At 35.9% G+C, this 11,087-nt stretch overlaps 2 protein-coding genes across 2 annotated transcripts; one reads left to right on the top strand and one right to left on the bottom strand.

Moving 5' to 3' along the window:
* The first annotated feature begins 520 nt into the window (after nucleotides 1-520).
* On the top strand, nucleotides 521-5,698 carry LOC114275739 (serine/threonine-protein kinase 52). Its single transcript, XM_082900245.1, has 6 exons — nucleotides 521-1,355; nucleotides 2,457-2,578; nucleotides 3,686-3,882; nucleotides 4,038-4,212; nucleotides 4,701-4,835; nucleotides 4,984-5,698. Exons 1-6 carry the CDS (start codon nucleotides 1,076-1,078, stop codon nucleotides 5,188-5,190), a joined length of 1,116 nt encoding a protein of 371 aa, XP_082756371.1. The 5' UTR covers nucleotides 521-1,075; the 3' UTR covers nucleotides 5,191-5,698.
* Nucleotides 5,699-6,291: 593 nt separating this feature from the next.
* CYP38 (cyclophilin 38) lies at nucleotides 6,292-10,333 on the bottom strand. Its single transcript, XM_028217737.2, has 7 exons — nucleotides 9,913-10,333; nucleotides 9,544-9,837; nucleotides 9,230-9,429; nucleotides 7,864-8,099; nucleotides 7,605-7,747; nucleotides 6,749-6,820; nucleotides 6,292-6,658 (listed from the first exon to the last, which is right to left on the bottom strand). Exons 1-7 carry the CDS (start codon nucleotides 10,054-10,056, stop codon nucleotides 6,431-6,433), a joined length of 1,317 nt encoding a protein of 438 aa, XP_028073538.2. The 5' UTR covers nucleotides 10,057-10,333; the 3' UTR covers nucleotides 6,292-6,430.
* Nucleotides 10,334-11,087: the final 754 nt, after the last annotated feature.

Raw genomic sequence — 11,087 nt, 5'->3', positions numbered from 1 at the left:
TTGATCTTGGTCATGAATGTGTGTGTAGGGTTTATTTATGTGTATGTGGATTCCATATTATTAGTGATTGCAATGAGAGTCAAAGTTGTGGAGGTCAGGTATTTGTGAGGTTTTCTATCATAATTGTATTCGAATAAGGATAAGGTTATTGTTGTGCTAAAGGTACATTAGTGATTATTGTATCTTAATTTAAGGTATATCATGGGTTTATTTTTATGATTTGAACCGTTCATTTTGTAGGGTTTGTTGAGTACTTCATGCCTATCAAAAATCATATTAATCAGATATCAATAACTATATGATCGAATTGTATATTTTTTTATACTATTTCTTAAAAGAAAAACTTATTGTTTATTTTTTTAGTTATCGATCATATAGTTATTGGCATCCGATTAATATGATTTTTGATACTTATAAAATACTCAATAAATCTTACAAAATAGACGGTTCAAATTATAAAAATAAATTCATAATACACCTTAAATTAAGACACAAGAGTCACCGTTGTGCCTTCCCATTTCCATTCGAATATCATTTGGATTTATGTGGTAAAGGGGAAGTCAGTTAGAGAGTGACTCGTCTGGTATTAAACAGAATTACACACTCATCCCTGTGTCTGACTGACTGACGGACCCTCCTGAGAGAGAGAGAAGAGAGAGTTGTGATCGAGTGGAGTGAGCGTAAATAAACGAGGGAGACCAAGGTGGGTCAGAAACAAACACACGTCGAGATCCATGTGCACACATGGATGATGGGGAGAGAGACACCAACACAATCACAGAGATGGAAAAGAAGAGGCAAACCCAACCCAACCCAACCCAACCCAACTCCACACACCCTAAAGAACCCACCTTTGCATTTTCATTTTCATTTTTGTTTTCTGTGGATAGATAGAAAGAAATACGCACTGTTTTCATTTTTGTTTTCTGTGGATAGATAGAAAGAAATACGCACTGTGGAAGAAGAAATAGATGCAAACTCCAACAACGGCAGTTACTCTCTCTGTCTCGGTCGTTGTTGCCCCCTTTAATCTATCATTCATAAATTTTTGTATATAAATACATCTCATCGAGAGATGAAGGAGGGGAATGAAGGATTTGTGAGGGCAGATCAGATCGATCTGAAGAGCTTGGATGAGCAGTTGCAGAGGCATCTGAGCAGAGCATGGACCATGGAGAAGAAGAAGAAAGACCAGCAAGAAGATCAACAACAACAGCACCACCACCACCAGATGCAGATCTCCACTAGGCAAGACTGGGAGATCGATCCCTCCAAACTCATCATCAAGACCGTCCTCGCTCGCGGCACCTTCGGCACCGTTCATCGCGGTGTCTACGATGGCCAAGACATCGCAGGTCTCTCTCTCTCTCTCTCTCTCTCTTTCTCTCCCTCCTGTCAACTCATTTTGTGAATACCCATTTTGTGTGTTTCTCATTGTTCTTTCGAATTGACTGGTGATTACTCCATTAGTCTGTCTGGTAATGGATTTGGGGTTTTCTTTGATTGGCAGTTTTCAATGTGTACCGCATTGTTATACTTTAGTCGACATATATTTATGTCTGCATGTGTATTCTATTCGTGATTTAGAATGGGATGTTGCTGAAATGTTTGATAGAGTTGACAAGTTTTGTAATTTTATTAGTATGAGTTTTTAACAATTAGGAGTTTTAGCTGAGACAAGTCTCTGCGAGGCTTTCCTATATTTCTTCATTTTTATTTTTTTAATAAGCATCCTAACCGTGCATTGTTCCTCATATTTTGCTTTTCCTTTTTTTTTTTAAAAAAAAAAAATTCTCTAATAATTTGATTTTGCTTGTCTTTTATTTTTTGTTAATGTTTTATTTTTCTTTTCTATATAAAAAAAAGAAGAGAAAAGAAAGATGAATTCCTGCTTTTGATTGCCAGGGATTGGTCTCAAGTGACCCTTGGCATTACAATTTGTGAGAGTCACGGGATTGAGTGAGTTTGCAGTTTGCAGCAGTAGCCATAATGATCTTGTTGCGTTGAGATTCTCTTTATTTGAGCTTTCATGTGCCCCAGTTGATTGTTTATGTAGCAGTCACATTTTTGTGTGGATAAAAAGTTTGCTACTGGTTTGAGATTACGAATCAACTTGGTCTGGCTAGCTATTCAATGCCAAGTAAATACCCAAGTTGATAAATTGAACCAAAACCATGTTGCTTCTATCTGAAATGATGGGTAATAAAAAGGCGAATGGGCGAATGGTTCACATGTTTCTTCAGTTAAAAATCATTTCCTTGCTTCTGGTTCATTTTTTTGTACTCATCTTCCATTGGATTCCTATCGATAACTAATCTGGTGGATGATTACTCTAGCTATCTGATGAAAGTTTTTCATCTTTCATTTTCCTATCTCTATCTATGATCTAAAGTTAATACAATATCTTTTCTGCACACTTCATTGACAGTAAGTTCCATTTTTCTTTTCATGCTCAGTTAAACTTCTTGACTGGGGGGAAGAGAGCCACAGGACAGAGGCAGAAATAGCGTCACTCAGAGCAGCTTTTACGCAAGAAGTTGCTGTGTGGCACAAGCTCGATCATCCTAATGTAACAAAGGTACCATTTTTATCTAAATTTCTTTATCTTATTTTTATATTGTTCATTCTTCTTTGGAGCTGTAGCAGACTCAAGAGAGTATAGACTAAACCACAATATTATTGAATTCATATTTCAATAACATTTTCACTAAATTTTGTTTCTTGGAGGAGTAAGAAACATTATATCCAATATGACTTGGTGAATCGTTGTAACATTGAAAATTTTAAACTTGGCAAAAAATGTAAGGTGAAAGGAAGAATGATGTATGCCATGGCTCGTTTCCACTTTGTCAAGAATTCAAGTTTTAAGAATACTAGTTATTATAAGGCTTGATGGTGGGTTTTATTTTTTATTTTTTATATAGTTCGTGGTTAGTGATGTTGGTGTTGATTGATCTAGGTTTTATCGCTTAGCGGGTATAGTCTAATAATTTTTCTTGAAGGTTGTAATTTAAGGTAGAATCATAGTTTTGGATTTTACCATCCAACTATGAATGAAACTACAAGAAGGTGATGCATGAGGGTTATTGGAACTTATCTGCTATTCCATGTGGGATATTCATGAAAGATCTATATTCATGAACTTATCTCTACTTCATGTTGAGAATTGAAACAATAGTTGTTTGGTACTCCCACTGTCCCATTTTGTGTCTGTCTTAATGTTTTTTTGGAAGTCTTGTTGTTTATGTGTCTTGGTTTGGAAAGAAAAAAACAATTTTAACATTACCTTCTTATATTATCCCTTCTTTACATTTATGTTTAAACACATGCATTGTCAAGTAGCACACAAAATGGGACGGAGGGAGCAGTGATGTAGGAAGTCACTGCTGGAGCATGTGTTTCCTAGACTATAAACAATTGGTATTTAGTTTTCAAGGTCAAACCTTAATCCCCTTGTATCTTTTTGTTTTAATCTTTCTAACAAGAATACCAACAAGGAGGTGATCCCTAAAAGGACACGAGGTAAATGACATGGGGACATTGAAAATTTATGAAAACTGACTTGGGTGTCTAGGTTCATCAGGCACAGTAATATATGTTTCAAAATGGGTCTAATACTTGCATGTTTTTTGTTTATTCACTTGGAAAACGCCCTCACCATTTTCATGCTGGATCGCTTTTTCAGTTCATAGGGGCTACAATGGGTACGTCTGAGCTAAACATACAGACAGACACTGGTCACGTTGACATGCCGAGAAATGTTTGTTGTGTTGTTGTTGAATATCTTCCTGGGGGTGCACTGAAATCTTTCCTTATCAAAAACAGAAGAAGGAAACTAGCTTTCAAAGTAGTCATTCAACTAGCACTTGATCTTGCAAGAGGGTCAAAGTCTCAAACTCCATCTGTATCTTATTTTGTATTTCAAATTGTTGAAACCAAATTCATTTTTCACGAGTTTTGTGGAGTTCGGCATTCCTAAGATGATTTGCAACTTGTGCTTTACTGAAGGTACTCTTTTTCCTCTCAATGTTTTACAGGTTGAGCTATCTTCATTCCAAGAAGATTGTCCACAGAGATGTGAAGACAGAGAATATGCTTTTGGACAAGACACGTACAGTTAAAATAGCTGACTTTGGTGTTGCTCGTGTTGAGGCTTCAAATCCTAATGACATGACTGGTGAAACTGGAACCCTTGGTTACATGGCTCCTGAGGTATGGACTTGATTTACCATTTATTGATCTCTCTCTCTCTCTCTCTCTCTCTCTCTCTCTCTCTTGTTTGTGCCAGCTAATAATTGATTTCGTGGTGCTGAGGGGTTTTGTTGATTAGGCCCTGGAAGGAAGCACATGCTACTGTTGGGTAGTTATTGACTGTGGCGTGTATTGGAATTTGGTGTAAAACCAATTGACAATTGCTTTGTGCTCTTAATAGAACTCTAGTAGCTTTACTTTTGACAAACTCCATTTGGTCGATGGAAGTGGTTTTTGACCAAATTGTCTTCAAGCTAAGACACATTATTAAACAAATGTTGGATTATGTCAAGTTATACCATAATTTGGAATGGAAGCCTTTCTGTGAAGAAGATTATTTCTGCTTTAAGCCCTGGGGCAGCTAATGATGCGTAGTTTATATGCAGTTCCCTCTCAACTCTTCCCTACCATTTATCTAATTAATAATCTTGAATCGGAAAATGGCGCAGGTTCTTAATGGAAACCCGTATAACAGAAAATGTGATGTATATAGTTTTGGTATCTGCCTCTGGGAGATATACTGCTGTGACATGCCATATCCTGACCTCAGCTTCTCAGAAGTGACATCAGCTGTTGTCCGCCAGGTACAGAAAAATGTTTGAAATGTGCATTGCATATGTTGACCTTGTTTTTGCTTCTACAAAGATATGAAACATTGAACTTTTAAAATTACAGTTATTTTAAGACACCACGGCTTTGCATCGTTGAAATTTTAAATAAATCTCATCACAGGATCTGAGGCCAGAGATTCCTCGATGTTGCCCAAGCTCTCTTGCAAATGTAATGAAGCGATGCTGGGACGCTAATCCTGACAAGCGGCCAGAGATGGACGAGGCAGTGTCAATGTTGGAGGCCATAGACACGTCGAGGGGCGGAGGGATGATCCCTGTTGATCAGCCTCAGGGCTGTTTCTGCTTTCGTAGTTACCGAGGGCCTTAAATATGTTTACTACCTCTCAAGTCCAAGCAACAAGTTGGAATTTCTGATGCAAAAATATCATCCAAGACGTGGTTAAATTTAAGAAGAGGTAATTGGGATTCCAGAGCTTGGAGGTGTTGGAACCGCTAAAAGGTTAGAGATGAAGAGTAGCTCTGCAATGTCTGTTCTTTGTTGGGACCATGGACTGCTGTAAGGCTTTTCCTTCTTGTTTTCTTTTCCTTCTTGTCCATTTAATTAATTACTCTACGATTGGCAGACCAGTTCTTCCATATTTGAATGCATTTTAATATTTTATTGGGAGGAAAATTTGGCCGACTTTGTGAATTATGATATGCTGTCATATGGTAACAATTAAATTAGTTGCTGCCATCTTTTTATATGCAACATACAAGATGCATTATTTTCCTTTATTTATTCTGTACACTTTGTTAGCCCTGCCGGAGTGCGGCCAATGATTTTATGTTTTGGAACTTTATTTATTTATTTATACATTTTGTTTTAAGATACATATTTCGTTGCTGTTTGGTAACGTTTGTAATTTACTAATTTTTGTTTACATAAATATTAACCATGTCTATGTTTATGTTTATTTTTCATAATAGTAAAAATAAAAAATGTGGTATTCATTTATTGAAATTTTGTTTTGAAAGTGAGAGGAGGTGGCTGGTTGGAGGTTGTGTGCCTATGGCGGTGGTTGATGGCCGAAGAGAGTAGTCTGTGTAGCTAGGGGAGAGGTTAGTGCCAGTTTCCAGAGGTGGTTGCCAGAGGTTGCCGATGGCAATGGCTGTCTGAGGATGACAAAGGACATGGTTGGCAGGGGAGGATAGTGGCTGATGAGGAAGGATGAAAATTTATTTTCAGAACAAATGAAAGCAATTTATTTATTATTATTAAAATAAGAATTTAATAAATTCTGTTAACTACTAAACAAAAACAAAATCAAACAAATTTTTGTTTAGGAAAATGATATATATACACATCCACTTTCTAGGTTCATTTTCTAAATTCAATAATATTTAAGTGATATGATTAGTTGATGATTAGAGAAAGTATACTCTTTTATTTATGTTTTCAATTTTTTTTTGTTTATGAACATGAACAGGAAACTAAAAATACAGAATTGTTATTAGATATCAAAATGAAACAATACAGAATCATCCCAATAAAACAACCGAAACAATGCTCTCTTCCACAAATTTGTTCACATTGCTCAAAACAAAATATGCTGAATTGTTTCACACTAGGCAGCAATCTTGTAGCTTGGATTGACAAGATTATCAAGGCCAGACACTACTTGAATTGACTCTATCACATCTCCAACCTTCACATCTGCCAAAAGATCCGCATTTTCTGTCACATAGCCAAACACAGCATAGCGGCCATCCAATATGTTGGCATTACTTGGAGTCAGTTCACTTTCTTTCAATAGCCAAAACACTTGGCTTGAAGCAGAATTGTCCTCAAATTCCTGTCAATAATAAATTATAAGTAAATGAAAAGGGATATCTCTGGTTAGCAATAAGACTCATAAAATCATTATTATATTCAGAACTCTTACATCTCTGGCCATGGCCATTGTCCCAAATGCATTAAATGGAAGCTTTGTTTGAGCCTTGTAAAGACCAAGCTCCTGATCATGTACGCAATTCAAATTTGAATCATAAGAAGAATTATAACAGAAACATATCGGGTATGTTTGGTTTGTGTTTGAGAGATGTGTTTTAGAGATAAAAAGTACGAAAAGTTGTTTGGTTTAGTTTTTTTCAAAAGATGTTTTGGAAAATTATTTTGAGAGAGAGATTTGGAAAAAGTGATTGATTTGATGTGTGTGAGAAAGAGATTTGTTTGGAAAACTTGTTTGGTTTACAAGTTTTGAGAAATTTTTTTTGGAAAAATTTGTTTGGTTTGATTACTTTTAAAAACTTATTTGTAGAGAAAATTTTCCAAAATTTTTTCAGAAATACAAACCAAACGAACCCATCATAAAATTCTAAGCAGTTGTGATCGAGAAGAAGAGGATACAAGGAGAAAAGAAAAAGCATTAAACAAGAACAAATCAAAGACGTGCCACCAAATAGCTGTAGACTCGGAAGCATAAAAGGTAACAATCAGTGCCCAAGGCTCCTGCTAACAGAAGCAATTGAGAGAGGTAAAAGAAACCATGGGTAGGCAGCTTCACCCCCAATTTTTTTGTGGAGTCACAAGCAACCAGGGTATCAGAGGAGATAACCAAAACTTGAAATTAACCCCCCCCCCCCCCCCCAAAAAAAAAAAAAAAAAAAAAAAAGGAAATAATTCTTGTTTCATCTAGTATTTTGTAATTATGTCATAAAGTTACAACTATCTGTGAATGCATACAACCAGATTGAGATATTGATCAGGAGAGTGATAATAACGAGTGCTGAAGAACCTACTTCCAAAGTCTCCCCATAGAAAGGTGCTTTCACTCCATCCACCATTATTTCCAATGGAATTGTGCGGGTTTTCTCTGTACTAGGATCAATAAAACCCTCAGCAGGTCCCTCAGGATCTCCAGTTTGGACTACAAAGCCATCAGCTACAGCAAACACAATAGAATCCCCAAGCATTGTGAGGCATGGCCAAAAATCTAAAATTGATATTTTAATCATGGTATACATAGGTAGTAAAACAAAGGTGGAATTCTTATCTCACCTCTTTGGATTTCCATGCCATCGTAAAAATGCCTTTCCACCAAATCTATAAAATTTCCTGCAGTTACTGGAGCATTATAACCATCCAGGACAATGCGGAACACGCACTCATCAACGTTAGGATTGTCCTTAACCTTGACCTTCATGTCCACAGTGGCCCTCCCTTTCAATAGAGGCATATTTTGGTATTCTTCAGGCACTTCGTATGGGAAGCCATCCACCATATCCTCTTCAACACTGCAGAAATGCAATGCCCCAGGAAGATCTCAGCTGCAGTCAATGACAAGGTATATATGAGAATAGTTTATTTTGTGAACATTTGCTACATCAAGTCCTTCCTAACCCTATCTTTAAACTAGTGATATTTCTAAGAAAAGGCAAGACATTCTCACTAACAATCCATCGCCCAGGTATAAAGCACACCTCCATGAAAGTACACTCTTGTTTTAGTGTTTTGTTTTGGTCAACCAAATAAAACATTTTTCTAGCACCAATCCTGTTATATAGTTAATGCTCCTTTCAGATGTTCATGATAAACTCCTTGCATCTATGGGAGACACCAAGATCCATGTTAGTACTCTTGCCATGCATGAAAAATATGATTATATTATATCTTACTATTATAATTTTTATGCAGGCATGCCATTTAACTTCAGTGATGAGCAAACTGAAGTATAAAATGAAATTTTCAACTGTTCAGTTAAACAAACAATGTTAACTGGCAAGTGTCAATGCAAATAGTTTCCTTTCCAATGACATAAGAATTATCAACCTGTGGTTAAATTAGATTTTATGCCAATCAGAAGTGAAATCTTTGACATTAAACTTGGTATCTCAACATGGAGGATTGATGGTGTGTAAATTTTAATTTCTTCGCCCAATGTTCCATAAACATTTTCCCCTAAATGTGTTTGAATACATGTTTCCACTGCCCCCTTATGCAGGCACCTGAAATCATAATAATAGTCATGCTGGGAGATGCCTTTAGGCACAACCTTGAAACTCAAGTTTGTGGATTTTTAGGCCTCAAAATGCAAGGACACGATGTTAAAGATGCCTTAATCCAACAAATAATCCTATGACCACATAGCCTCACCACAAATATGAGATTGAATAAGTTCCAAAATTTTACAACCTTTTACTAAACACAGCTTCGCATAAGTTTTCCTCCCTTTTTTGGTAGACATTACATTAATCTTGCAAAACCATCCTGCAAAGAATTCTCCTAAAATCTACCTTCCTAACATAACTTAACTATACAGACAATTATTGTCTTCAAAACCCATTGCATATTTTCTTTAGGAGTTTGTGCCTGGCATGAGTGTAAATGTGCATGAGCAGAACCAAGACTAGTTTTGTATACTCACCCTCCAACATAATTAAGCAGCTCCTTCTGTTTAGGTGCTACGGCATCACGATTTCTATCCTCCACAATTTGTTGGAGCTCACCCATGCCAGCTTCAATCTTATCCAGCAATTCAACTCCATGTTCCTTCTTTGATTCCGCCAATCCCGAAACAATCATACTCTTCCCCTGCTTCAGAGCCCGGGATGCCTGCCTCAAATTCTAAAACCCACAAAAACAATTATCCATTACCATTAATCTAATCTCTCCAAATAATAACTAACCAAACGCATCACCACAATATATATATATATATATATAGATGGATTTTCTCACTCTTTCAACAGAATCAAGTGCCTTGACCCCAGCAATCTTGAGACTGTCTGTGATATCTTCAAGTGGCTTTTGAACCTCCCTTATAGCTTTATTATCAACAGGCAAAGCATATCTCAACAACGCCCCTGGATCCTTAATCGGCGGCCCCGATATCAACACCGACAAATCTGGAAGCGCCGGAGTAGCTGCATTGGCATAATAATAAGACCAATCCAACGCAGGTACTCCAGTTATCAATCCAATCGCCAACGCTACTGAAATCGCACATTCCTTCAATGGAAACAACCTATCTCTCTGTTCAAATCAACCAAGTTTTTATCAAAATTCACCACAATATTCAACACAGATTCATATGATTGATCGAATTACCTGATTCTTGTGGAGTTGAAATCGACGAGGACTTTCGGAAGAACATCGCAGTCGAAAGGAGGCTGAGGCGTTTTGGGGAGAATTGGTGGAGAAATTAGGGTTGATGAGAGAAGAACAGAAGTGGTAGGAGATAAGAGCTGCCATGGGAATTGATTGGAGGTCTAACAGAAGATAAATGGCATCTAGGGCTTAGAATCAAAGAATTGAGAATGTGAACAAGTTAACTTATAGTAGGTGTGGTTTTTAGAGATAGAAAGAAAGAGAGAGAAAGAGAAGGAGATAAGGTAGAGTCAAGGAAGATCGAAGAAACACACCTGGCAAATTCTACGTATTGGATTTGGACTTCATAGGTTTGCAAGTCCAGCTGCGGATAAGACGGTAAGATTTTTTGGTTTGGTTCTGAGAGTGCAGTTTTTAAAAGTTGGTTGGTTTTTTTGGTTATATATTTTGAAAAAAAATGTTTAAGACCACTAATTTAAGCGTGTTAGAAGAGCATTAATTGGTAAGTTTTATTTATTGATGTGATGTTTTGGTCTTAAGTTTTTTTTTTTTTGAATTTTCACATCACTTTGCTTGGTTCTCATTTTTTAAAAACAGTTTTCAGAAAATTCTACACTTTTATTTTTTTGTGTTTTTTTGTTTTTACTGAATTTTTTTAATATTTTATGCAAATTTTTTACTTTTTAGACATACCTAACATAAATACATCTAAAAAGTCAAAAAATTGTAAAAACAATCTTTTAAAAATTCACTAAATACCAAAAATACAAGAATTTAGTACATTTTTTTTTTGTATTTTTATGTATTTCTTAATTTTTTAAAATATTTTTTCACAATTTTTTTACTTTTTAGATACATTTAAGTAAGGTGCATTTAAAAAAGTAAAAAAAATGTTTAAAATTTTAAAAATATTCACTAAAAACAAAAAAAAACACGAAAATCAAAAAACTCAATTTTCAAAAAACTTAATCCAGAAAACTCAAACCAAACACAGTGATTAGTGGTCAATTAGTGCTCCCAAATTAGTGGGATAAATCATTGTTGATTTTGAAAGTAGTTTTGGAGTTTAGAGTGATTTGATATTTTGTTATAATTGAGTAAATGTTTGTGAGAAAAAAAGTGATTGAGGAGAGAGAATAGAGAAAAAGTGATTGATTGATGTGTAAGAAGGAGAA

Source organism: Camellia sinensis, chromosome 1, assembly GCF_055761805.1.
Source record: "Camellia sinensis isolate YWXY chromosome 1, ASM5576180v1, whole genome shotgun sequence".
Classification (NCBI taxonomy): domain Eukaryota; kingdom Viridiplantae; phylum Streptophyta; class Magnoliopsida; order Ericales; family Theaceae; genus Camellia; species Camellia sinensis.
Note: the sequence above shows the minus strand (reverse complement) of the source record. Positions and strands in the feature narration are given on the sequence as shown.